Here is a 26,715-nt window from a genome sequence, read left to right as displayed (position 1 = left end):
GTTACATTCCCAGTATCCTGCTGTACGCAGTAAATCTACACCTGGTAAGCATCAGGAATTAGGGTTTTCATTCATTCTTAAATGCAAACCTGCATGCCTCTTGGATTTTATTTGCATAAGCAAACCTTTGTGGGAAAGACAGATGTAAAGCGGCGTCTCCATCGGTCTGTTTTCCTTTCCGCTCCATGGGTTTCCTCCTCGGAGCAGCAATGCAAAACACAGGACTTGCCCGGGGATCTCAGGCTGCTTTGCAAGCAGCTTGGAGTGACAGGGAGAGGTCCAGGACAGATCCTCCAGAGCCATCGGCTCCGGCTGCGCCACCTCCACCAAAGCCAGCTGGCGTTTCGTGCTCACTCTGCCCGAGCAAAATCATTACCAAAGTGAAAGTCACCAGTGAATCAAGTCCAGAGATTGTAAATGACTTGTCAAAAGTCACGCAACAAATCATCTGTCGATGTCCTGGTGGGACACAAGAGGTCTGGCTAGCCGTACCCAGCTCCTAGCCCCTGGAGAGCTGTCTTACCTGGTCCGTTCTCATTTTCTCCCCATTTTGGGGTGCTGTCAGTCCTGTTTCTCTTTCTGGATTTATCTGGGACAAATCCTAACATTCCACCACCAAGGCGAAGTCAGTTTGGGTTTAAAGGCAACCATGGGCGAAACCGGGCATGTAGGGAGCAGCCCGAGACGCTCGAGGCGAGGAGGCTGGCAGTAGACTGCAGCGCGCGCGCGCGTGTGTGTGTGTGTGTGTGTGTGTGTGTGTTTTCCTTACAGCTCTTTTGAACAGGTTCCCCTCTCTCTGCTCCAACACGCAGTGCTCCCCGCTGTGTTCACAAAAAAGCGCCTTTTACAGAGATGTTGGGCTCCGATGGCCTCACCATGTGTAACCAGGAGTAGCTGCAAGAGGAGACTGGATTTTTCTTTTTTTTTTAAATGTTCCTGAGTTTGTTGCATCCCCAGCGCTGTCTCAGCTCCCTCCAGTCCTTCTCCCAGCTCTGGAGCTGGGACCAAGGGGGATTTCGCCCGAGGGCTCACTGGTGGCCATGTAAAGTTTTGAAAGGCATTGCCCTCAGCATGGCTCTCCCTGCCCGAGAGCCCCAGTTAGGAAAGCCCAAGCGTGACTTTCAGAGTGAATGTGCAGGATGTGAAAGTCCAGATTTAGACCCTGTAGTGGCAGAAAACAAGAGCAATACAGTGGGTAACATGCTCGTAGCATTCATCCTGGAATAAAAAATGCTTGAAATGAATGAAAAAAAGTTCTGAATTTTGAGAATTTCATCCTGATTTGAGCTGTTTTCCACCCACCCATGCAGTCGTCTTCAGCTGTTGTCACTGCTTGGTTTATGGATCTTTCTTGCAGGATGCTATAGTGTTTATTTAAGTAGGCAAGGGCATTTTCTGCCTTGTCCTTGAGAGTCACTGGGGACTTTTAGTAATTCCCAGCCTCGCCTGCAACGACAGAACTGCAAAGGGCATCAGCCTTCCTTGCTCGTGGAGCTTGACAACTTCTGAGCCCTCTCCCTCCTTGTGTTTTGCAGTCCAACAAAGTTCCCGTTGTGCAGCCGTCCCACGGAGTCCACCCGCTCACCCCGCTCATCCCTTACAGCAACGACCATTTCAGCCACGGCTCCCACTCACCCCACTTGCCCGCCGACATCAACCAGAAACAAGGTAATGGCACCACTGGGGATCTGTGTGGTGGGAGGGGGACAGTGCTGGAGACCACTGAGATCAAGGCTGTCACCTTCCTGGTCCCAAATCAATGGGAAAAGTCAAGAACTTTGGTCAACTGGGGCGTTGCTTAGCAGTAGGAGTTGGTTGAGCTTATTGACAATGCTTTGTAATCCTGGTCAAGACGCGTTGATATCAAAAGTGCCAACCCTGCTGATCAAGTGTGCTCAATTCTCTGTGCAAGCTGTCCTGTAGCTTGAGACCAGAACAGAACCTGCGAGGTGATGCGTAAGAGTCAACCAGAAAATGGAAAGTAATCTTTCCTTTGACTCATACCCAAACTGTTGTCAGGTTGTCATTTTGAGAAAATAAAACAGGAAATATTTTGACTAAATAGGATCGGTGTCTGATAGCTAACTGGATTGTTATATGTGTGTGTCCGTAGCCACACGTTATGTGGTTGTCACACAGTTTCGCTCTTTGGGTTCCTGTGTGAGTCCAGGACACGTCAATTAACTCGTGAGGCTATGGAGGAAAGTACAGTAGGGAGAGGTTAACCCTGAACTGTAAAATATAGGTATGTGCACAGGAATTCACCCCAGCCCATCATTCTTCGTGGGTTACTGGCAAGCTGAGAGTAATATCAGACTTGTCTCAACCTTACATTAGTGCAACAGAACCTTTCAATATCTGTTCAGATTACCCAGGTTTTTGCACAAACCTGGTCTTGATTTCATGTGAAAGCAAGCAAATTCACAGTTTTGTGTCAAACTACATGCAGGAAGGGATTTGGGGTTTGTCAGAGCCCAGAAATCAGTGTGAAAACAGAGGCATGAAACCAACTGTCGTGATTTGGGCAAAGACCTCCACCCAAGAGTCGTCCAAACTGTCCCGGAGACATCATCTTCTCCAAGTTAACATCATTGCTAAAGGGATGGGGTGTCGAGGATGCTCTTGGGTGGAGGACATGCTGAATTATCCCTGGGCTGAACCCGGAGGCCACATTCTGGACTCACCGGGGATGCTGATGGGCAGGATTTAGGTCTGTTGTAAGAGATATCCAGGGACATCCTGGTTTTCTTCCAGCCAGCACATTGCTTGTCAGCCAGCAGAGCATAATAAACTCAGCAGAAAAATATGAAGAGTTAACAAAATAAACCTATTAAAAGCTCAGCTAATGGCAGACTTCCGAATCTCAAGAGGAAGCGTGCAGATTTCTCAGTCTCCCGGGAAGGCGACCTGACACACCTTCCTTCACACTGCCTTTGCAGATGCCTGGCAGAGCTCAAAAGCCCCTTGCTGTGAGCTGCCTCCAGGGACTCATGTTAGCCTGGAAAGCCTTAAGCAATACAGGAGCAGCTCACCCAAAGGATGAGCTGGTTATAGCCCTCCGTGGAGGCTACGATTGCCACTGGAGTAGTCCTTAAGTTTTAATCTCTGCCATGGGTCACTAATTCTGGGAAGCTGGCTGCACACCCACCTGCACACTCAGTGTAGGCACTTTCCAGTCTCCCCTTTCCCATTTAGCCTGTACATTTACATCAGAGGCAGGGAGAAACCCCCCAGGTCCTATTTGTGGAGAGGTTCAGACCATCACCCACAGCTGGGACCTGCCTCTGTGGTGCTTTGCATGCCCCATCCCTGTGCTGCTGGGGTGAGGTTTCCTTCCCCGTTCATTCTGGATGCGTCCCATCTCTATTTTCATCACTGAAATATCTCCCATTATCACCTAGTGTAAACGCTTGAGAGTCACCATCGTACTCATTCTCACAGCATCCCTTTAAAGTATTTCATAGTAGCCCAAGGACACGCAGACAAGGAAATACAAGCAGGATCTTCTGAGTCAGTGGCTGGTGCCCCAACCACTGGGCCAGCGAGAATAACTTGTGCTCAGGCTTACGCAACTTGTATTGTTGGAGGTCCAAATCTCAGGAAATCCTGGCAGCTGCCTAACGCGGATGCTGGTTTTGATTGACCTTCAGTGGGCTGCTGCATCCCACTTGAGCGCAGCTGTAGGTAAATCTCATACTCAGTTATATATTCCTTTCAGTTCAGTTATATATTTTAGCTAACTCCTAATAAGGTGCTTGTAATCTGCTGGTGTCATTCCTAATTAATAGTTTATCATTAATACACCTAGGAGAATAATCCAGACTTCTGAATTTGTAAACTGCTTGCAACTTATCACCAATTTTATTTACTGCCCAGGACAGCTGCTGGACAATCTCTGTACATGATTTTTTGTCTGAGGCTCGTTAGCAGTCAGCATTACACGATGCTGCGGCAGAGCTCAGCCCCAGCTCCCCTCCAGTTTTCCAGTCTGGGGGTCAGCTGGAGGCTGCTTTTGCCAGTAGCTCCGTAGTTGTCTGAGTCCCACCCGCAGCCCGGGGCTCCGCAGGCTGTTTTTAAGTCCAGATAGAAACGGATAGATGCTGCGGCTGTCTCCTCTGGCCATGCTGCCCGTGCCAGCGGCTTTGAAGATCACGCAGGGATTCCCCGTGCGAAGGGTGAATTCCCAGCTGGCACCGTACCCACCTCCGCTGTTCCTTGGCACCCGCAGAGCCCGCGGAACGGTTGCTTTGAACAGGGACTCAAATTGCTTGAAATCGAGATAGAAGTGATGCCTGCTGGAGCATCCCCGCTGGCCGCTCATGGGGGGTCCCGGGGATGGCTGCTGGGAAGGGGGTGTAGGAACGGCTTTGGCCCTCGGTTGTACACCTGAACAGGCTCCTTGGGAAGGGCAGAGGGATGTCCAGAGTCCAGCAAATCCTTACCAAAGCAAGTTGCTGCTTGGCCTCAGGGTGACACGGAGCAGGGACGATGCTTGTCCAGGAGCAAGCTGCCTTCCCCAGCCCATTACACGAGTGTTTGTGATTCTACAGCAACCTGGACAACCCACCACATCCCCACAGAGAGATCCACAAAAAGGGCAATTATAATATCCTGCCACTTGCAGACAGCTGTTTCACGTGTATTCCCTGCTGCCCACAAGTGCCCGTAGATGGAGGAGCCAGGAGGTCGGGAGTGGGCCGGGTCAGGCGGGGAGCGCGGTGCTGGGTCCAACTCATCTCCTTCTCCCTTCTCCCAGGAGTGCATCGTCCTTCCCAGACCTCAGACATCCCCGGTTTCTACCCCCTCCCTCCCGGTGGAGTTGGACAGATCACACCGTCGATGGGATGGTGAGTGTGGAGGGCTTGGCCCCATGCAGCCCGCCGGCCGCTCCGTACGGGGGATGGTTTATTGAACGAACCATGTGCAGCCGTTCTCCGTAACCTCCACGGTGCTTTCGCTCCAGCTTCATCCCTCCTGCCTGCTGTGTGATGGGGAGGAGGATTTAGATCTGCTTTAGAGATGGGGAGCAGATCTGTGGAGAGGCTGAAGGCTTTATCCCAGGTGGGGTGGAGCGGGGTTACAACCTGCCCGATTCAAAACCATCTCCTGCCTCACATCTAGCTGCCTGTGAGGATTAGGAAACCCAGGGAGAGCTTCCTACCCACCTCTCCTAATCACAAGAAAAGCCTCTCTTTTTGAGTAGGAGGTAATTTTCTCCCTCCCTGGGGTTTTCGGCGCAAATGGTGCTTTCCCTGAGCATGCCACTGGTGTGGCACAATCTAATGGGATGCTCCGTCTGCCGGGATGCTCCTGGGGGTCTGACACACAGGGGAAAAATGCATCGTGGCAGAGACCTGCCCTGGTGAACGACCCCAGTACCCACGGCACAGCTGGCTCGGTGGCACCCATTGCCCCAGGGAGGATGGGGAAGGAGGGACCGTGAGCTGGAGCACTCCCAAAAAGTCCCCTCTTTGCACAGGCCAGCCCTGAGAAGCATCCTGCAAAGCAGAGCCTGTTGCGAAACCCTGCCCCAGGGACACAAGTTAAAAATACACCGGTATGTGCTCCGTGGTCATTGCCACTGGCTTTTGTCACCGTGATGGTGAGCACACCAAGGGAGCAGGTCTGGCTGGCAGTGCCGTGCGGGCATTGTCACTCCTCAGGTTAATTTTTAATCCGGGTCGGTGACGCAGGGACATTGCAGAGGCTCACAGGGAGGCTGGTGGCTGCAGGCAGCGGGTTGGGGTGGCCAGGAGAGGGGGAGAGTGTGGGGAGGGCGATCACGGGGGCACGTGGCCAGATCCCCTCTGGTGCCGGCTGATAAAACCCCAGCAAAGCCCGGCAGAGACCTCCAGGTACAAGAACATGCTGCAAAATGGGAGAGGCAAAGCATATTAAAACACAAAGTGAATTTTAGCTTTCTGTTTTGTTTATGAATTTCATGTTCCAGATATTTAACCACAAGGAAACAGAGGCTGAGGCCTTTGATACAGAGTTCGGCTTCAAAGAGATTACATTTTGCCTTCTGTGCTAAATCTGCTACTCTCGGGCGATGATTTAACTCCTCATATGATGTGATTCATCCTCAGGAAAAACAAGTACTGGGGTGACTGTGCTATAACATGAAAGAAGTAGTTGGGGGTGAGAAAGGAGCCTGTTTGCCAAATGCAGGGTCTGCTCTTGGGGTGGGATGCTGTTAAGGGCAGCCCTGGGTGCGTGGAGGGAAAGAAATCTGGTTTGCACAGAGGGTTTGTCGGTGGTTGGTGGCAGAGGGAGTTTGCGTTGCTGAGAGCTGCTCCAGTGTCTGCGGGGTTTGGCATCCTCAAGCAACCTCGTCAGACACGTTCATTAGTGACTAATAGAGCAGATATGGTAAAGCAACAAAAGCAACAAACGGCCCGACGGAGCGGAGAGCTCCTCGAAGCACGTGTGTCTGTGAGCATTTTCTCAACCTTTCGCCTGCCCAAAATTTATGGAAAGAGCCCCAAAACCACTCCCGAAGTGCCCAATCCTCAGCCGAGGCTCAGCACGTCGGTGCGGGTGGGTGCAGAAGCAGCAGCACTGACCCTGTGCAGGAGGCAGTGGGCAGTAGGGGCTGTCTGCTGGGGATGCTCATGCCAGGGATGTTTGAGCCGGGGATGTTCGTGCTGCCAAGCCGGGATGGTCACGCGCGGGAAGCAGCTTTCCCTCCGTGAGCTGTCAGGCAGGAGCTGGGCAGAAACAGGGCTTTGTTCTCACCGAGCACTTCGGGAGGAGGAGCTGCAATCACTCTCTCTGTAATTAGCTGGGATGACAGTCGGGTAAAAGCCTCCGAGAGTCCAGTCGAGTGAGTTTTGCTCACGGGAGCCTGGCAGCAAACACCAGCCAGGAGCCTGCGAACCGTGTCGCTCACCCGAGCGGCGGCGGTGCCACGGCAGCCCCTCCATAGCCATCCCGTGTCTTTTTTCCAGCCACCCTCCCATCACCGGCTGATACGGTGCCTTCCCACCCATCAGGGTGCATTAATTTGCACGTCAGAATCACTTCGGATGAAGCCGCAAGTGCCCGGCTCCTTTTCTATCCCAATATCTCAGGCTCTGCAGTAATGCGTGTCGCTTCTGGATTAGCTCCGAGTGTTTTCTCGGCCCTGGGGCAGCCGCCTTCAACTTCAAAGGTTGTTTCGGTTTCCCGATGTGCAGTAGCACTTGGCTGTTTGTTGGTGTGTTTATACCCGCCGACATCTAAGGGGTGGGAGAGGGCTTCTGCCTGGCAGGGTATAAACAGAGCCCTGCCGCCTCGGCTGCCTTTCCTGCAGACAGATCCTGCAGATTTCGGTCAAGCCGAGACACAGCAGCTCCCTGAGCGGCAGGAACAGAAACCTCCTTCCTCCCCAGCACAGCTCAAGGCCCTGAGTGGTGCGGCGCTGTCGTTATTCCTCTTCAGGGCAGAAATTGTCTTTAGCCCTGAAAAATCCCTGGCATCCGGGAGCTCGGTCCTTCACAGGGCACTGCACTTAGTAATGGGCTTTTTAGTTTTTGCTTATTAGAGCTGAAAATAGCTGGTGCTGGTCTTAGGCACAGCTCTGTGCAGCCTGGCCAGAGAAGCACGAGCATGGGCACAGGTTTAAGCAGCCCATCGTGCTCTCCTCAGGCATCTCGATTTCCACACAGTTTTAGGCTGGGATCATCTTTTGGCGGGTTTGCAGGTCAAACCAAGGTATTTTTGAGCAATCTCCGTATGAAAATGGGGTGGGGGGGGTTTCCCTTGCTGGAACAACAAGGAACTTCCTGCATAGTTATTTTACTATCTCAGAAATAATTTCCAGCTCCAGGTCTGGTACGTACCCGGCCCCCAGTGTGAAACAACTTTCAAAAGAGATGTAGGACCGAGCTTTTGGCTTGTTTAAAAAATCACAGGCATCCTTAAAATGATGCGCTGGGGAAATCAGAGCATTTCTGAAGCATGTACAAGGGCAGAGCAGATAATTTCTCTCCGGACACCGGGAGGTTCTCGTGCTTGGGCATCCTCCCAGTGCAGCCCACGATTGTGACTACACAGAGAGAGACTTTGACCAGGCTTTAGTTTTTTAGTCAAACCATGCTCTTTTAAACATCTTCTGTGCAATAGCAACATCTAATTTTTCAGCACACCTCCTCCGCATTTTGCGTTTTAACAGGGCAAACTCAAAGCTGCGGTGTTAACACCAGAGGGGGGTCAGAGTTGGAGCCAACCTTTGCAGGGAGGCCCAGCTTCTCCCAAAATAAAGTCCAAGTCGCTCAGTGGCCCCCTCAAACCCTGGGGACACCCCCAGCAGCCTACCAGACGGAGCTCCTGGGGCATCGGTGCTCTGAGTTCCCTTAGCAAAGGGTATCTTTAGGAAATACCACGTAGCTGTGGATACTTTATAGACTCTTTCTTCCCGATCCCAGGCAGAGCCAGTCTGTCTATCCGCTCCCGTCATGTGGATTTAGACAGCCGTATTCGTCAGCGCTTTCTGCTGGGGCTTCTTTCTCCAGGTGAGTATGAGCTGTGTGAGACAGGGCAGCAGCTCGGCTGGTCTCGCAGCTTGCAGTTTGTGCAGTAGGAGCTTGCAGCAGACCGCGGCCACCCAGGGACGGCCACACACCGTCCCCGGGGCAGCCGTGGGAAGAGAAAGCGCTTTTAGGCAAGTGTCTGGTCCCAAGGGTGCTCAGGGGACTATCGAGCATCCCAGGAGGATGCACAACGATTAGGTTTTAATCAGCGGAAGTCAAAACAAAGCCAGAACCCCCTGCCTTCAGCTCAGCATTGGGAAAACAGGGTGAAATCCGTTGCTCAGGATTTTGCTCCTTATCACTAACCCTAACCCTGAATATATCCCTGCCGCTGACTTTTGCTCTGCAGAGACTGATCTGGTTTACTTGGTCTCAGCCTTAAAAGCAGGACAGGCAGCAATTTGCCATCATCCCATCGGCACAAGCCAGGTCTCTGCGCTGTAAGTGCAGCTTCTGCCTCCCCCGTCCCGTCATCGGGCAGCGCGGGGCTGGCACGGCCGTGGGCCAGACCCTGCACATGGGAAGGGGTCGGCAGGAGGCTTCGACCTGGCCCTGCGGCACGACCCGCCTTAAATGCTGAGCGGGTTGAGCCACGTAGCACAGCCCCAGAGCATTCACACTGTAAGTTTATGGTCACCCAGGACCAAATTTTGCTCTCTGTAAATAAACCCAGACCCCAGTGGTGTCCCGGTGAGCAAATGCGTCCCCTGGGGATGGAAGTGGCAGAGCCCAGCCCCGCCGGGCGTGCTGGAGGGCAAAGGCCCCATGGGTCCGGCGAGGATCTTCGTCTGCACACGCCGCAGGTGCTCACACACCAGCTTTTGCTTCCGCTTCGTGTTGTCCTGAAGAGCCATTAGCGGAGGTTTCCCCCGGGAAAACCATGCGAACCCTTACCTGTGCAAGCCAAGCAAAAAAAAAATAAACCCCTCGATCCATGCAACCCTGGATCCGGGCAAACCCTTAGCGCTGCAGCAGAGGAGAGGGAGCACTGCCAGCCCTCCTCGCTCGCCGAGGCATCGCCTTGCCCGGCCTCGAGGGTGAAGAAGAGAGGGGAGCTAACGGTTCCCCACGGAGGCCCAACAGCCTCCCCAAGCCCGGTGCAGGAGCTCCCGCTCGCAGGATTTTGGGGTGGATTTTGCAGTACTGCTGCAGCCGAGAAAGTACACCTGGTCAGATAAGGATCAGACTGTGCTGGTGGATTAAATTAAACAGCTTTTCTTTTCGTGCCAGCATATCTAATGAACAGTTCATCTCCCATGGGCAATTCTGCCATCTCAAGCTGCAGTCATAAAGTGGCAAGCTTGGCAAAGCTGACTGCGCTGGCTTTACCCTCTAAAACTCTCAAGAGAGCTAATGAAGCCTGAAAGCTAGCGAGACCTCTCGTGATCTCAGTCCCATGTTGGTGGAGAACATTGCTTAGGCAAGGTGCACCTCCTAGAGTTGCAGTTTGGTTCATGTTCAGACTTATGCTATTTCTGTTAAAAGAAAGGTGCAGGGTGGTCCTAATCTCTCCCATCCAAACCCTGGGTTGAGTTTGTTGTTCCTTTCTGCAGCGCTAATAAGATATTGCACCAACAGAGATCTGAGTAGCTGAAACCGCTGGTTGAAAGCACCCTTGATCTCGGCCAGGCTGGTTCCTGCTGCAGGCTGGTTTCCTCCCAGCGGCACCCGGACCCTCTCCACCCACGAGCCCGTGGCTCGGCCAGCCGTGCCCACCGCCAGCGCGGCGGAGGCGACCCAGGAGCCATGGGCCAGCCTGGCAGCACCCGCGGGTTTGCTTTCCGTGTCCTCCGCTTACCGTCTGCTTGTGCCACGTCAGAGCGCCAGCTCGTGAAACACGCCGCTCCGGCTGCCCCCCGGCATCCCCAGCAGCCCCGGCACAGCCCTCCCGGCGTGGCTCATCCGCTCTCTGTTGCAGGTTCACTCACCCGCTGATGCTGGGCTCTGGCATGCACACCACCGGCATCCCGCACCCCGCCATCGTGCCCCACTCCGGCAAGCAAGAGATGGAGCACTATGACCGAAACATGTAAGTTGGACGTACCGGCCGGTCTTAACAGAGTTAACACCTTAATACCCGTTTCATTTATCACTATAAATGCTTGCATGGTGTGGGGGGGATGGATGAACACCGAGCTCTGCCTGCATCAGGCAGCGGCGCACATCCCAGGGGCAGATCTCAGCCCCCCACCGGGCAGTCAGGCGGGAGGGCGGCTCTGACGCTGACAGCTCCTCTTTCCTTCCCACCAAGGAAACCTCAGCCAGAACCAAAGAGAGAGAAGGAAGCCAAGAAGCCCACTATCAAGAAGCCCCTGAACGCTTTCATGTTGTATATGAAAGAAATGCGGGCGAAAGTCATTGCCGAATGCACCCTGAAAGAGAGCGCCGCTATCAACCAGATCTTGGGAAGGAGGGTAAGAGCACGCAGGGCTCAGCACCATCGTCCCAGTGCAGCATCCCTGTCCCTTGCAGCTGCTCTTAAGACCGTATCAAGCATCCGCTTTCAAACCCTGTGCCGTAGTTTAACCCCAGCCAACAACTAAGCACCACGCAGCTGCTCGCTCCTCCCCGCTTCCAGAGGGATGGGGAGGAGAATCAGAAAAAAAGTAAAACTGGGGTTTGAGATGAGAATGGTTTAATAAATAAAATAAAATATAATAATAACAATAATAATAAAATGTAATAATAATGAAAAGGGATATAATAAAAAAGATAAATAAAACCTAAGGAAAGGCAAGTGATGCACAGTGCAGTTGCTCACCACCCACTGACTGATGCCCGAGCAGTGATTCCCCCCCAGTTCATATACTGGGCAGGACATCCTGTGGTATGGAGTAGCCCTTTGGCTAGCTGGGGTCAGCTTTCCTGGCCATGCTCCCTCCCAGCTTCTTGTGCACTTGCTTGCTGGCAGAGCATGGGAAACTGAAAAATCCTTAACTTAGGATAAGCGCTACTTAGCAACAAGTAAAACATCAGTGTGTTATCAGCATTATTCTCACGATAAATCCAAAGCACAGCCCTGCACCAGCTACTAGGAAGAAAATTAACTCTATCCCAGCCAAAACCAGGACACCCAGGTGCTCCTATCCCTTAAACATGCAGAGCGGGATGTGCACCGGCGCGGGGCGGCTGCGGTGGGTTGGGGGGGGCTGGGAGGGGACAGCGGGGCCCCATCTCACCCCACGCTTGTCCTTGCAGTGGCACGCGCTGTCCCGGGAGGAGCAGGCCAAGTACTACGAGCTGGCGCGCAAGGAACGGCAGCTCCACATGCAGCTCTACCCCGGCTGGTCTGCCAGAGACAACTACGTGAGTGGCTGCCGCGGCTCGGACCCCCTCCCCAGGGCATGGCCAGAAACGACCCGGGGTGGGGGCTGACAACTGGTGTTTGCCAAACATCCCACCTGGTAACACCTTTCCTGATGGCACAATGGCTGTAGAAATTCACATTTCAGGAATATTTTGAACATCCTCTTGGCTCATTGCTTCTCTACAGCCCAAAAAGTTTTAGCTCCACAGCTACCACAACCATTTGTTTGCTTACTGTCCAAGTAAATACAAGTAGAAAGGACGAGGAACTTTTAAATTATGTGGATGATCTTTGGAAATATAATTTTATGGAAACGCACTGCTTTGTGCATCTCGGGCAGCAGCTGAGACATTGGCCCGGGGGGAGCAGAGCATGGGGCAGAGATGCAGGAGGAGAAACTCAGGGTGGGATGGCTGGGGGGGTGCTGAACAGGCACCTGCAGCCTGCTCAGCTCTGTTGACTTTGTGGTAGCACCTCGTTTATCAGCTTTAAATCATGGGGCTGGGTACTGCGGGCTCCACAGCCCCAGGCACGTGCCGCTAAGCCTGGGCACACACTGCAGGTTGGGGGGGGATTTGCCAAATTGTGGGCTGCTGGCTGTGTTCTGAGGGTTTAAAACTAGCACGGCCTGAGCCGCGCTCACGAGAGTGTAATAATAGTTGGAAGTATTTTTTAAAAAGGCAAAATAGAAAGTGTAGGCTGCTTTGAATGAATTGTAGTGCAAACCTCAGTCTCGCAGGCTGTTCAGGTCTGATTTCGGACTCTCTGGAGGGTTGCATCCCAAGCAGCAGCCCCATGTACTGCAGGGCACATAAGCAGCACTCGCAGGATGACAGTCACCAATTTTCTGTTTGTCCCTCCGGGAAGCTGATCCCACCCTGACCGATCCCTGTTTGAGGACCCTGACCCAATCAAGCACAGCACATTCAAAGTATTCAAGTGCAATTTGAGCAAACACAAACAGCTCATTCTGTGAGCTCAGGAGCTCAACCCAGCTCTTTCGTGAGCCTGATTCACAACCAATGTTGCTGTTAGGGGGAATAAAACCTTTTCCAGATTGAAAAAAGAAAAAAAAAAAAAAAATCCCCCAAACCAGGCAGTGGCTGCTGAGCGGAGCAGCTGAGCCACACAGCAAATCGTGGTGGTTCTCAGCAATAAAAATTAACTAGTGCAGAGGGCCCTGAATCATGCTGAGGGTTGGGATCGTGCGTTCCCGTAGCCAGAAGAGCTTTCCCTGCATACAAGAGAGAGAAGGGAAGCTCCAGCCTTGGTCTTCCCCATTTTTGGCTGTAACGAGGCACGCTGCTGCAGCACTCGATGCCAAACCGATCCCTGAGGTGTGAGCGGAGAAAAAAACTGCGTTTGGTTTTTATAGAGAGCTCCACATCGAAAATAATGTCTCTTTTTGGAGGGGGCTGCGGTGGACCCGGGCTGCGGTAGACCAGGGCTCCCAGGGCCCCCCCTGCTCCCCTGGGAGAAGCGGCAGCAGTTCCTGGGCTGGCCGGAGGGACAAAGGTGCTTCGCAGCTCATGGTGATAGGGCCAGCACTTGGGAAGCCTCTGGGCTACTCTCTGGCACATTTAAAGGTTACTCTTAAAAAAAAATTCATTTCCTCTTAGCTATATTAATCACTTCAGTGGCACCATGTTAAACAAGGTTGCATAGGTGTAGCGGTGCCCCAGAAGCACAGGATACACTCCGGGTCTTTTCTCGACTGTTTTGATCTTACATGCCTAACGAGCTCATTAGAGACCTGAAGCAAAGCACACGTAAGTCTTCAGATGTCCGTCCATCCACTCGAGGGCTCTGCCCTTTGATCTAAGGCTCCGTCATTTCCCTTGCAGCCGCTTGCTTTCCCCCTGGGAGCGCACAGCGAGCGCCCATCCAGCCCACCCTGACCAGAGCCCTCCTTCCAGAAAGTCCAAACTCCACCGAGGGCAAGAAAACACCCTTAAACAGACCAAAACCACCAAAAAACCTCCAAACAAACAAACCAAAAAAAAAACCCCAGAGGGCAGAGATGGTGCAGAGAAGAAGCAGAGGTTATGGGAAGCCCCCAGCCCGTGTTTCCCTGCAGACAGATCTCTCTGCCTCCTTGCAAGCACAGACCAGGAGCTCAGCATCCATGTGCAGCTTTGCAGGATCAGTGCTGGATGCTGCCGCCCTCCGGAGCCGCCCTTAGTGAAAGCGGGGCAGCATCTGTGTTGGTGGGCACATCTGGGGGGCAGCAGCATCGCTGAGACCAAGGCACCATCTTCCTCCGAGACCAAGCAGATCCTCCTTGAAAATCTCAATCCTGTAGCATCCTTCGTCTTGGCAAGGGCTTGTTCCTTGCTCCAGAAGACAGAGAGGACAGTGGGCTCCAAAGGCGGACGTTGGCTCTCCCAGCACCAGCAAGCAGCTGCTTCAGATCTTGTGGTCGTTGCAGGAGATGCTTTTCTCTCCAGAGATTGAGCAAGGAGGAGGAGGAGGAGGAATGTAGGTCACTTCTGCAACACGTGGTGCAGATACCGGGCAGGAAATACAGTTGGTCCCACACTGAAGAAAAAGCTTACCGCAGCTCGGAGCTTTCTACCTTCACTCAAACCACAAGAAGTCATATAAAAAGTGACGGGTCAAAGGCAGCCCTGCGAGCTGCCTGCTCCACGCAGGCCAGATTTGCTCCTGCGCCGATGTGCCCTCATTAATAAGCTCATTAGATGAGGGGAGTTGTTGCAGATTGTGAATCAGAGAGGCAGTTTGGGGATAAAATTGGAGTTTCTTGTTAGTGAGGGAAGAAAACAGAGAATGAGAGATGGATCCGGAGCTGCAAAAGCACTGAAATAGATAAGTAATATTTAAAAATAAATTTCTGGGGATTTCCTGAAATCTTCTTTCCTGTTTGAAATCAGGGATGCTCCTACTGGTAAGACGTTGTGGGATAATTTCTGTTCAGGTATAAGGCACCACATTAAAGCGCCTATTGGAAACAGGGAAGGTGCTAAAATGGGCCACGTGCTTTCTAAAAACATAAAGAGGAAGGAGGAATAAGAATACACCAGGAGGATCAGCTGTTGATCATACTGCTTCCACTGCATGCAGTAAAACTTGTTCTGTTAATCTAGGTGAATCTCTTAATTAAATTATCTATTAATTAAAGCAATAATGGGTGGGATTCCCAGGTGAGACACATCAGGGTGGGCTGAGGAGTACTGGCAGGAGTTGGCAGAGGTGCTGAGCAGTGCAGGCACAGGCACTGGGTTTATTATAGCCGTTTTGCATCCAGTAACAGTTTTTCTTGCACCTTCTTATGCAGCCTGTAGCATAAATTAGGGTCTCAGCTGCATTTGCAGTGTGGTCGTGGACTCATAAAACAGAGCAGGGGAGCAGCATGTTGGGAAGAAGAGGCAGCAGATGCCGGGGGTGGTGGCAGGGATGTGGCCGCTGTCTCCTCTGAGTTTTTGTTGCTTATTCCTACGTATGCGCAGATCTCGTGCAGGGTGGTTTTGGGATGAGTCAAAATGCCTATGGTGCTGGATCCAGGGATACTGGAAATGAGGGGTTATTCCTGAGAAAAGGTACATGCCCAGAGCAAATTTGTGCCGTGTAAAAGGCAGCCACTGGCCTGTGTGCAAACACAAATTTGGGTGGTTGCTCTGAGAGTTCCTCCCAGGTTTTTTTTCAGAAGCATTGGCCTGGGCAGTTGGGGAAAGGAAAGGGGCGCCCACGCAGATAAAGCTGAGCAGGTCCACGTCCCCTTGCAGTGATTTCCAGTTCATCTCTCCCTGGAACGGGGCAGAGCCAGTGGCACCGTGGATGTTACAGCTGGGGGCCTGGCCGCTCGCCTGGGTGGCAGCTCCCTTCCCCAGCAGCCTGATCCAGCCCCAAAAACCCTGCACAGCACCCTCGGTCTCCTGGGAGCACGGGCTAACGGCCTTTCCTTTGGTTTCCTAGGGGAAAAAGAAGAGACGAACACGGGAAAAGCAGCAAGATTCCAACTCAGGTAAATGCGTGCGGCTCGGTGGCTGTCCCTTCCTTTCTGCTCAGAGGGGATAATCCAAAGGAGTTGTCATGTTTTACCATGTTCTCTTTTATTCTCCTGAGCTTAACTAAAGAAATACATATGTATTTTTTTTTAAGACACAGTAAATTAACATTTCTCTGACTTTTTCATAGACATGTTTGAGTTAGAACATGGGTAGTGTGTGAAAACTGAGAAGATTAGATTTTTGGCAAGTGCATAACTTCCTATAAACTATCACTAAATGTATTCAAAACATTCAGCGTGAATGTCCCCATTAGCCCTACGGATACCATTAATTAAACTCCTCTCAAATGCATCAGTATTGCATGTGGGACTAAATGCAGTGTCAGGATTGAAGATCACCCATGGGACTACCCCAAACTTGGTTTTCATTTCAAAGTAACCTACAGTTCAAGCAAAGTCATACTAAAAACCAGTACCAGCTGCCTCCCTGCACCACACTGTTTATTAGAAAAGGCCCTTTTGACAGATTTCAGCTGATGACACAGACATTCCCATCATCCAAGGCTCTTCCTGTGCTGTTTTCTGAAGTATTTCTGTCATATCAGGAATAAATAAAATACCTGAACCACTAAATATTCATTATAAAACATCAAGAGACTGTCCTTGCCCACTATGGCATCACATATACATGAAGTTAGACAGCCTGTTTTTTCCAGTATGTCCATTTTGTGACTGCCTGTAGATTTACAAAGAGCTTTTCCCATTCTCCAGCCTACCAGTTCATTACTGCCTGTTGTTCTTCCTTACTTTTGGATGAAATTAAATCAGCCAGATGATAGGCTACTGGCTTTCTAAGCAAAACACTAATTCTCTCTCCCTCCAGAAATGGTCCCTCGGGAGGGTGCCAGGTCAGCCTGTTGCTCTCCTGGCCTTGCACACCCACACAAAGACCTGTCACACCTGATTTGGGGACCCCAAGGTGCACAACCGGCTGCATCTGGGCAGTTCAGTTGTTGGTTAGGACATGGGAGAACCAGCTCTGGTGTCATTGCTGTGGATTGCACGTCCATGCAACCAGAATCCTGCAGCCTGCATTAATTCATAAAGTTCAGATTCTCTCATTAATTTAGTGAATCACTGTTGGATACCCTCTTTGAATTGTCCATGAAAAGCAATTCCATGACTGTGTCCCGGTAATATCTCCAGTTCAGTTAACGCTGTTGATCTCATTCAGTGTCTAGACTGATAAGAGGAGTACAAGCTTTTAGGCTTATATGTAGTGTGTGTGTGTATATATATATATATATTTATATATCCATATATATGTCTTGTCTGTATGATACAAAAAATGATCATTTCCCCTGTTATGGATTGAAAATCAACTGCTGGTTGTACAAAACAGGAGACGCTGGTGGTGGCTGAAAGAGGGAGCGTGATTCCAGCACAGAAATGTGCTGTTCAAATCCCATTTACAGCACTAGAGAAAAAAAATGATGTGCTTGAAAGCCAATAGAGCTTCACCCATAATTATACAGTAAAACTGCAACATTTTAGGGAAGGCCACGGAGAACAGCTTTTCCATAAAAACTGGAAGGGGAATGGTGGGGGGCAGAGTAGAATAACTTCGACCTGGGCCTCCTTGGTGCTAACTCTGCTTTCAGCCTGCTTCTGCAACATTTCCTCCTCTTCTTTTCCGTGCGCAGTCCGAGCTCGCTGGCAGCCCCGTTTAGTCGCTGCTGGAAAGGCAGGGAGCAGGTAAGGATGCAGACACAGGAGGCAGGCAGCGCCTCTGGGATTTGGCAGCTTTTCCAAACTTCAGAAATTCGAAGAGCCATGAATTTTTGCTCTTATTTCCCAGAGCTGAGGCCGTTTCCCAACCCTCCTTCTTCTCCAGCTGCCAGCAGTGATCACTGATATTTGCCTAACGATCACTTTTTTCCAGGAGAGGTGATGCCGGCACGGGTTGCAGGAAAAAAAAAAAAAAAAAATTGGATTGTAGTCTGTTAGTCGTGTGTTAAAGTGGCTAAAATGATGTTGCCTCTTTTCTTCCTCCTGCTCCTCCTCCTCTTTGTGCCTCTGCCTTGCCCATTCTCCGCCACGCATGCTTCTGTGTTCAGATCCTGCCTCTCCTAAGAAATGCAGAGCTCGCTTTGGCCTCAACCAACAAACGGACTGGTGCGGCCCGTGCAGGTGTGTATCGGCATCTCCTCGCTGCTGGGGTGCTCCTGGGCGAGCGGGTTCGGCTCCATGCATCCTCCTGCCACCGTCCCAGCACCGGTGGGGATGGGTTTTTTTTCTCTGGGCATCGGCAGGAGTTGTTGTCCGAGCTGCAAACGTCAGGCTGCACCCTGGGTTTCTTACCCCCCCGGGGCAATGTTGGTGTAATGCTGTACGTGTTCCTCGGCTGGTGGACTTCCCTGGTGTTAAAGGCTTATTTCCAGGGTGGAGACCTCTGTGACCCTGATGTGGGGCTTTTTTTCCCCTTTCAGAGATTTCCTAGCGCATAAAGAGCACCCTAGGGCCAGCAGTGAGTAGTTAATGGGTTTCTTTTTCCTATTTATACCGGGGCTAACCATGTATTTCAAGATCCAGCTCTTCTTGACCCTGAAATTTTGCAGTACCCACCATGGGTGGGGTGGGACAGCCTCAAGCAGCGAGACAGTGCCTTGGGCTTCTAGGGAATGGACGCGGCCAGGCGATAGTAAAGTTTAGTGCACGAACCAAGTGCGACCTGGCTCAGGGGGTCTGGAAACGCAGCCAGGCAGAAACAGCTCCTGGGGGGCTTCTGGACCTGGGCACCGAAGCACAGAGAGGCTCCAGCCTGGATTCGTAGCACATTTTTATGCGTTGAGGACCATAGCAAAAGCTGGAAGTAAAGTATTGCTTAATATGCTTACTGCAGCTTAAAGTGACTAAAATCACGTAGTCTACCCAAAGCTGAAGCCCAGCAGGGTCCCGGCGGTGCTTGGCCACTGACCTTGCTGGCACCCTGCGCTCAGGTCCCCGTGGCTGAGCCCAAGGTGAGCTCCCCTCCCTGAGCCACATCCTGCACCTTGGGGTGCTGTGCAGACCTCCCCGCTCGCCTCTCAGACACTGGGTGATGTTCATCAAGCACCATTTTTTAACGGATTTAAGAATCCAGACAGAGCTCCCGTAATGGCTCGTTAATACTTCACCTCGAATGTCCAGAGAGGGCTTTTTGTGACCCCCCCCCGTCACGCACACCGCGATGCCGCCACGCTGAGCCCCGTACCCCAGCGCAGGGCACGGCTGCAGCTCTGCGGGCAGTTCCTCCAACTTTGCTCTGCCTTCGTGTGAACTCTCTTAATTCAGCTTCTCCTCTGCGCCGCTTCCCAATTAACACCGGCTGCTGAAGTGCTTGGAGACCTTTAGCATGCTTTTATTTTTTAACCTTTGCCTCTCAAACCCTGGTTGGTCACAGCTGTTCTGCAATTCCTGGTACTAACGTGCTGCTGCTGGCTCAAGGGCTCCTGTCGTCCGTGCTCTGGTCACCAGTGGAGGATTTCCACTCCATAGAGAGGTTAACTGGTTAAAACTGGGTGTTCCTGCCCAGGCAAACCGCTCCAGGGTGCTGCAGTTCCTAAAGGGAGAGGGAGAAATCCCGTCAGCTGTGTAACAGCCACGTCAGTCGTAGCCCACTTACCAGCAATCTGTAGTATCAGATCTGCTTTCTTTTCCCCCCCCCCCGTTATTTTAAATCAAATCAGTGAATTGATAGATAGATTTGTATCCTAGAACACCAGGTTGGAAGGGACCTCAAGGATCATCTGGTCCAACCTTTCTTAGCAAGAGCACGGTCTAGATAAGATGGGCCAGCACCGTGTCCAGCTTAAACGGGTCCCTGAAACATCCCACAGCTACTGCTGAGACGTCTGTGGGAAACACAGCGGCTCCTCGGGCTTGTCTGCTCGGGGAAATTACAGCCCGTGTAAAATAACCCCCGAGTTAAATATTCAGTTCAGCAGGGCTGTCGTGTTTCATATCGCATTAATTGGGTCACCACGGCTAACGACGACACTGACAGCAGTAATAGCACTTCTCTTGTTCACATCCAGTGCAAAAGCATGTTTAATACTGGACTAGTTAATACATATTCTAACACTGTCTAGTTTTTCATTAGTAAGATCAAAGAAAGGTGTGTGCCCGCATTAGCAAGTTCTCCATTTGATCTGTTTTCCTCAAATGAGACAGCCGAGGCAGGGAGCCAGGCGGGGGGAAGATGTCTTTTTAGCTGTTTTAGCTATAAAGTCATTAATACCATCTCCAGCAGAGGAATTGTTCCCTCGCCTCTGTTAAGGTGACATCTTGAGAGCTCTTTTGTTTAAAACTATACTGAGATGCTCGAGGACCCAGAGCGGGTGACGTGAGGCATCTGTCACACGAGGAAGAGGAAAACCAGCTCAACACCGAGTACGTAAAAGCACGAGACAGCGCGAGGGACTGTGGAGAGCTGGGAGTAAAGTGGTCTGGGTGTGTGAGATGACAGCTGGAGCTGAGGCTGAATATTCCTGGGTTGGATACAAAACAGAATTGTCAAGGGATGGGGAGAAATCCTGCCCAAATCCAGTTACTATTTTTGAGATTTTGGGATTTTTTGAGACACACACACAGCCCCACCCCACCCCCCCCCCCCCCACCAAATCATGACATATGAACAAGTGGGGAATCTGAATATCTTCTCCGGGGGATGCAGGGAGGCTGGTCCTGCTCCCCAGGCTCCGCTGTCTTCAGGACCTTCCCGATCCCAGCACACTTCTTGCTAGACAAGCAGGGCTAGCGGAGGAGAGTAGCCACCGATGGGGTACTTTTCTGTAAAAAACCCTTTTTGTGAGTAAATCTTTTCCCAGCTGATGAGCTCTATTTGTCAGGCTCCAAGAAAGGGAGCACAGACACTGAGTCCTTCACGGTTGCAGGGCCATTCTGGTCCTTCTTCTGCCTGATCTTTCTCCCCAGCGTCTGTCCTCGTTGTGTTTTGTACCTCTGGTTCCTCAGGGGAGATCCCAGCAAACACCTCTTGCCCGGAAAAGCCACGGGCTGAAGTGTCAGAGCTGGTTTTTTTTCTTCGCTTAGTTTGCGGTTCAAAGGGTGATCTACCCTCAGAAGACCAACGAGTCTTCTGAAGGGCTCAGGCCTAGTCTAACATCCAAGGCAGGACCTCCGACAGCCTCAGGCCGCGTCCTCCTCCAGCCAGTCCCAGGCCATGATCTTCCCTCTTCCCGAGTCCCTTGTGAGCACTTTGAACTCAGCAGTGTCACCAGGTCGTCACTAGCGGTGGGAACCACCAGAAAGTCTTCTGAGGTGCAGAGAAGGCCGAGGCCGGGGGCTTTTGCCGCAGAAAGAAGCGCCAAGGAGATGACACGGCGCTCAAGGCTAGGGAAGGGGCTCTTCAGATTTTAACATTTGGGGTTGACTTGTGTTGGCCAAGGAGAAAAGCCAAAACCGGTGTGACGGGCCCTGTCCCTGCAGAGCGTGACCCGGCACCCCCTGGGTGCAGCCGTGCCCCGCGCCCCTCTGGGCGGGCACAGCCCGGGGCCAACCGTCAGCCCCCACGGTGGCCCCACAGTGGCCCCGTGCCGTGGCAACTGAGTCGGCCGGGCCCGTGACACCGCACGCACACACGTGTCCCGTGTGCTCTGCGCGAGCCCTGCGGCGGGCAGGTGGGGGCTCATGTGTGGGGCGGGGGGGTCAGTCCTGAATTGGGGGGGGGGGCACAGTCACCCCCCCGGGCTGCGGGAGGAGAGGAGCCGGGACGGGGCCTGCCGAGACAGGACTGCTGGGTTACGGGGGTTAATATTGGTTTGACTTTTTTTATTACTGTTTTCATTTTATTGTCTTGATTTTTATTACCGTTTTGATTTTTTTATTGTCTTGATTTTTATTATTATCTTGCTTTTTATCATTTATTACTGTTGTGATTTGTATCAGGTTTTTTTATTGTTTTGATTTTTACTGGTTCTATTTTTTATTTTTATTATTAGTTTGATTTTTATTGTCTTGATTTTTATTGTTTTAACTTGATTTTTATTGTTTGGAATTTTTATTATTTTGATTATCATTGTTTGGATTTTTTTATTATTGTTTGGATTTCATTGTTATTTTGATTTTATTGTTGTTTTTATTTATATTATTAGATTTTTATTATTGTTTTTATTTTTAATATTTTTATTATTGTTTGGATTTTTGTACTGTCGTTTGGATTTTATTGTTATTTAGATCTTTATTATTTGATTTTTATTATTGCTTTGATTTTATTATTTTGGTTTTATTATTGTTTGGATTCTATCATTATCTTGATTTTATTATGGTTTTTATTTCTATCACTATTTTGATTTTTATTAATTTTTTTGGCTGTTTTTTATTATTATTTTGATTTTATTATTGGTCTTATTGTTGTGTTTTCTTATTATTTTGATTTGTATTATTATTTTCATTTTTACTATTGTTTTGATTGTTACTGTTTTGATTTTTATTACTGTTATTGTTTTGATTTTTATTACTATTTTCATTTTTATCCTTGTTTTTATTACGCTTTTGATTTTTCCTCGCTGTTTTACTTCACTCTTGTTGGCATGACCCCCTCTCCTCCCTCCGCGTTCCGCCCGCGGGGCACCGCGCTCTCCAGCGCCCCCGCCCCGCGCTCCGCAGCCGCGGGGACGCCGCTATGGCGCCGCCTGGCGGCCGCAGCGACACCGCGACCCCCGGCCGCGGCCCAAGGGCGAGTCCGGGCCGGGGGGAAGGAGCCCAGGGCCCGGCGGGGGCCACGGTGAAGCAGGGGGGCTGCGCATCCCCCAGCTGGGCCGAGCGCTGGTGTGTGACCCTGAACTCACCCTTTATTCACAGATAACTCTCTTCACTGTTCTTAGGAGGAAAAAGAAGTGCATTCGGTACTTACAAGGAGAAGGACGCTGTGCCAGCCCAGTTTCTTCCGATGGAAGTGCTATAGACTCCCCTCCCTCTCCTCCGGACGCACTCCAATGCATCTCCTCTGCTTTTCCTTCAGACAAGCTCGCAGCCCCCGCTGACTCCGCACACAGAGAACAGCCCGACCCCTTCCCCGGCTCCGCTCACCTCCAACCCGCCACCTGCTCCTCCAGACTGACCTCCAGGTGCTCCTCCACGTCCCCGGCGTACGGCGTGGCCTCCACGGGGACATAGTCCCACCCGCCCCGGCCGGGACACCGGGCGCTTCGCTCGCTCCCACCCGTTGCCAAGGACCAGAGGCCCATCCAAATCCCCCATCTCACTGTAAAACGTGCAAAGTTAGGCAACAGGATGACTTAAGGATGCTGGAAAACTCATTTGGGTTGGGTTTTTTTTCTTGGGGGGGGGGGGGGGGGGGGGGGGAGTGGGGGGTGTTAAAGATAGAAAAGTGATTTCAAAAAACAAAAAAAAAAGGTAAAAAATAACTACTTGCCAAAATTTAAAGTGCTGATGAGTAAACAAGCCTTTTGTCCCTGCCCTGTGCTGCTTTTTTTGTTTGTTTGGGGTTTTTCTTTTTTTTTTTTTTTTTATCTTGGAGTATGGCAGAAAGCAGACGAACTCCCCAGCTTGCTGCAGTAGATGGTAGGTGCTATCAATCTAACACTCCACTCCCCGCCTTCCGAGCTGCTTTAAGGTGTAGTCACTCACTCAGATCTCTCGTAGCCGTTGCTACCACGGAGCTGGAAAAGCTGGAATAGGAGCATTTTTTTAAAAGCCCGCATGTCTGAAAATTAAATGTAGCGACGCTAGCTTTGTGATCTGACTGGATAATAGAGAAAGGAAATCGATAAACCGACGAGGTGAATTTTTGAAACTTCTTGTTTGCCAACAGGAAGGTGATTGTTTACAGGTAACAGGTCTCTGGGCAGGCCCGTCCCACTCCGCGAGCGCTAACGGGGCAGCGGAAGGAGCTTGGACCGGCCGCTGGACGCTCCGACGGCCGATTGCTCAGGTGCAGGCTCTCCCTTGCTCTTAGGAATTGTCCCCAGCAGACCCAGGCGGGCAGAAATCAGCCCAGACAAAGCCTCACAGATCAGTTTGCTACTACGGCCTTGACCGAAGCCCGCGGCGGGCAGGGTGGGCGCGAGGCAGGCTGGCCACTGGCCGAGCTCCGCGCTGGCCCCCGGCCCGGGACCGCGCTGCGGGTGGGGAAGGTGCGGCTCCCCCGTGGCCAGGGCAGCAGAACGGCACACTACCCCTCTGCACGCACCCTCGGCGAGATCAGAACCCTTTTTATCAGGATGTGGTGTGCAACTTTTTAAAAAACCTTATTCTAGCTTTTTCTGAAAGATCCTCCCTCCACTCCTGTGATGATGCCAAATGTAAATGTATTCTCTCCAGCTTGAAAACATTGACCACTTTCTGCTCTTTTATTTATATTTTGAGTTTGATAAACACTGTGGACAGATTGTGATCTCCCTGAACTGATATAAATCCCAAATTAATCCAAGTTCTTGATTTACTTCAGGTTTACAGATTTCTCACAGAGACCACAATCTAGTCCAGTGCAGATTTTTTCCTGCTTGAAAGAAATCTATTCAAGTGCTGAAGAGAAAAATAACACCACGCAGAGGGAGAGGGGGGTCTATTTTTTTCTACTTTAGGGAATAGGTTTTAGAGTACTGAATACAAATTATGTAGTAATATTATTGTAGAACTGCAAGAAATTTAAGATGACCTTTATAATGTACAAAATATTTTTATATTTTTTTCTTAACGCAAAAAAACACAAACCCTAATTTTTTACATTGGACTAAACATAACTTTTTAAACAAGCTTATGCCTCAAAGGTTGAAAATTTTAAAAAAAATATTAGTCTGTAGAGCAGCTTTGGGTTTATTCCCTTTATTTAGGTACTTTGCTTATAGTAGCGTAGATGTTTTAATTCCAGTTTTACTTTAGAAGATCTAAACCTATTGCTTTATTCCTCTCCTGTGTAAATGTAACTTCAGAAGCACTGAATGAAAGCTACGTGCACAAAACCTGAAAAGTTTGAAGCGAGTCATTTTAAAGTTTGAAAGAACCATTTTAACCCTTAGAGAAGTAGCATTACCTGAACCGACTGCCAACTGTACACTTAGTCCTGTACTTTCTGCGCTCAGAGGGTTAATTACATAGCACTAGATCGATACGCAATCTGCTCATTTTTAAATTATTTTAGCAAGCTTAGACAACAGCATGCTCCAGTGTTGAACAGAGGAACTCAGCAGACTCTTGCCAGATCTGACATAGTCTCTTTTTATCACTTGATTTTAAAAACAAAAAAAAATCCTTAAAAAAAAAAATAGCGATGTCTCAGCTCGCCATTTGTCACCCTGAGACCCTCTGACGTAAGGTGCTGCAGAAGGGTCAGCTCCTGTGAACACCACGGAGGACAAATCAGCCCCGGCGGCCTGGCGTAACTCCCCCCGGGTGTAAAGCTGGCACAACCCAGTACCCGAGGGGTATTTTGTGGTTGGATGAAACGTGTAACTCAGCAGCAAAGCAAAGGCAGGTATAAAGGAAAAAGCCGATGTGTCTAAATCACACCAAGGGAAAGTCCTGAACGGTATTAAACTGCATATCCTGAGCAAGGCCCAGCCAGCAGCAGCGTACGCAGACGCGCCGCCGTTCACCTCAGAGCTCACCGGGACTTTCACCCGTTTAATTTGAAGGCCACGCTGGCCCTGCCGCGGGGCCGGGGACGCCTGCCTGGGTTCAGGGCTCGCTGACCGCTGCACTGCAGCCTCCTCTCATCATTTTGATTCCATCCGATCGATTCCTGCAAAATCTCCTTAGGGAAAGCGACTGCCCCCCTCTCCGGAGCCTCTCCCGGTGCAGCCGCAGGGCTGAGCAGTTGCCCTCGTTTTCTGCCCCGGCGTTGTTCTGCCCCGTACTCTGCTCTACACCCGCAGGTTTATAGCCAGGCCTTACCCCGTGCTTTCAGCTACCGCAGTCTAAACTCAAAATATCCACTTGGTAGACTGTAACATGGTCAGTTTATACTGGTGTAACTGCAAAAATTTAATCTTTTTTTTTTTTTTTCTTCTCCAAAACATAAAGGTCTTTTATCTTTTAAGCTGCCCATTTCCAAGACAAAATAGTGAGCACGATCAACTTCTGTTACATGCCCCGTGGCTGATAACCAATGCCAAAACAAAGTTGCTTTTATTAATACCAAAAAAGTGTCTTTAGAAATGCTATATGAAGTGTTACTATTGTGTTAATACTCTTTTTTTAATAGAAGGAAAACTTTGCCCTTAAGTTTTTATTGCAACAAGAAGTTTGGGTTTTTTTAGTTCTTTTACAGCAATTTCAACTCTTCCTGAAATACGTATTTGAATTCCTGAAATCAGTTTGAATGTAGAAGTCATGGAAGTACCACTTCATTAAGCCAAGTAAAACCACTGTATGTATGTAGCAGGGATAAATGTTTTGCAGCTGTACTTTCATTTGTCCAATGACTATCCATCATTTGTTGTAATTTTTTTACTTCATTGAGTTTGTATTTTTTGGCTTTTATGTTCAAAATATGTTTATAGCTTTATAAATAAAGTAATTGCCAGACTGGCTATTCAAAATAGGCCACTGGAAGTTATAATCCTATCAAACTCTCAAATAACTATTTCTTAGAATTCAAGAGGATTCCTGCTTTTTTTTCCCCCCCCCCCCCCTGCAGCATCTGTATGTGTGAATAGCTTTTAGAATAATTGCCAATAGTCTTCAATGGGCAAGACAAATAGCAAACCAAGACTAAGAAAAAAATACCTTTTACAATCCCTACTGTCACCTTGCCTTCCCTCTCCCTACGCCCACACTTAATCACTTCAGCCAAGAGCAGCTATCCCTGATCATGCCACAACTTTAAAAAAAAAACAAGGTTAAGGCAGCACCATACAAGAGATAAGCAGCAACATCAAGTTTAACAGTGGGAAATCAGCCAGTCT

The 26,715-nt window shown here is 50.3% G+C and overlaps 1 protein-coding gene and 1 long non-coding RNA gene across 6 annotated transcripts in view; one reads left to right on the top strand and one right to left on the bottom strand.

Annotated features, from left to right (window-relative positions):
• Positions 1-26,349, top strand: part of TCF7 (transcription factor 7) — a 75,375-nt gene extending 49,026 nt beyond the window's left edge. For 2 of the 5 annotated variants that reach the window (XM_074883566.1, XM_074883565.1), the window contains exons 4-12: positions 1,536-1,668; positions 4,757-4,847; positions 8,409-8,495; positions 10,432-10,542; positions 10,765-10,927; positions 11,712-11,819; positions 15,754-15,802; positions 17,905-17,977; positions 22,672-26,349. In XM_074883566.1, the coding sequence (XP_074739667.1) occupies positions 1,536-1,668; positions 4,757-4,847; positions 8,409-8,495; positions 10,432-10,542; positions 10,765-10,927; positions 11,712-11,819; positions 15,754-15,802; positions 17,905-17,977; positions 22,672-22,963 (1,107 nt within the window). In that variant the 3' untranslated portion in view covers positions 22,964-26,349. The remainder of the gene's footprint in view (positions 1-1,535; positions 1,669-4,756; positions 4,848-8,408; positions 8,496-10,431; positions 10,543-10,764; positions 10,928-11,711; positions 11,820-15,753; positions 15,803-17,904; positions 17,978-22,671) is intronic. The other 3 variants (XM_074883561.1, XM_074883562.1, XM_074883564.1) reach the window with 2 other exon arrangements.
• Positions 19,174-22,803, bottom strand: LOC141949690 (uncharacterized). The gene is made up of 2 exons (XR_012630832.1): positions 22,701-22,803; positions 19,174-19,388 (listed from the first exon to the last, which is right to left on the bottom strand). It is a non-coding gene; the product is annotated as an uncharacterized LOC141949690 (long non-coding RNA).
• Positions 26,350-26,715: the final 366 nt, after the last annotated feature.

Source organism: Strix uralensis, chromosome 14, assembly GCF_047716275.1.
Source record: "Strix uralensis isolate ZFMK-TIS-50842 chromosome 14, bStrUra1, whole genome shotgun sequence".
Taxonomy (NCBI): Eukaryota; Metazoa; Chordata; class Aves; order Strigiformes; family Strigidae; genus Strix; species Strix uralensis.
This window is presented reverse-complemented; position numbering and strand designations above follow the sequence as displayed.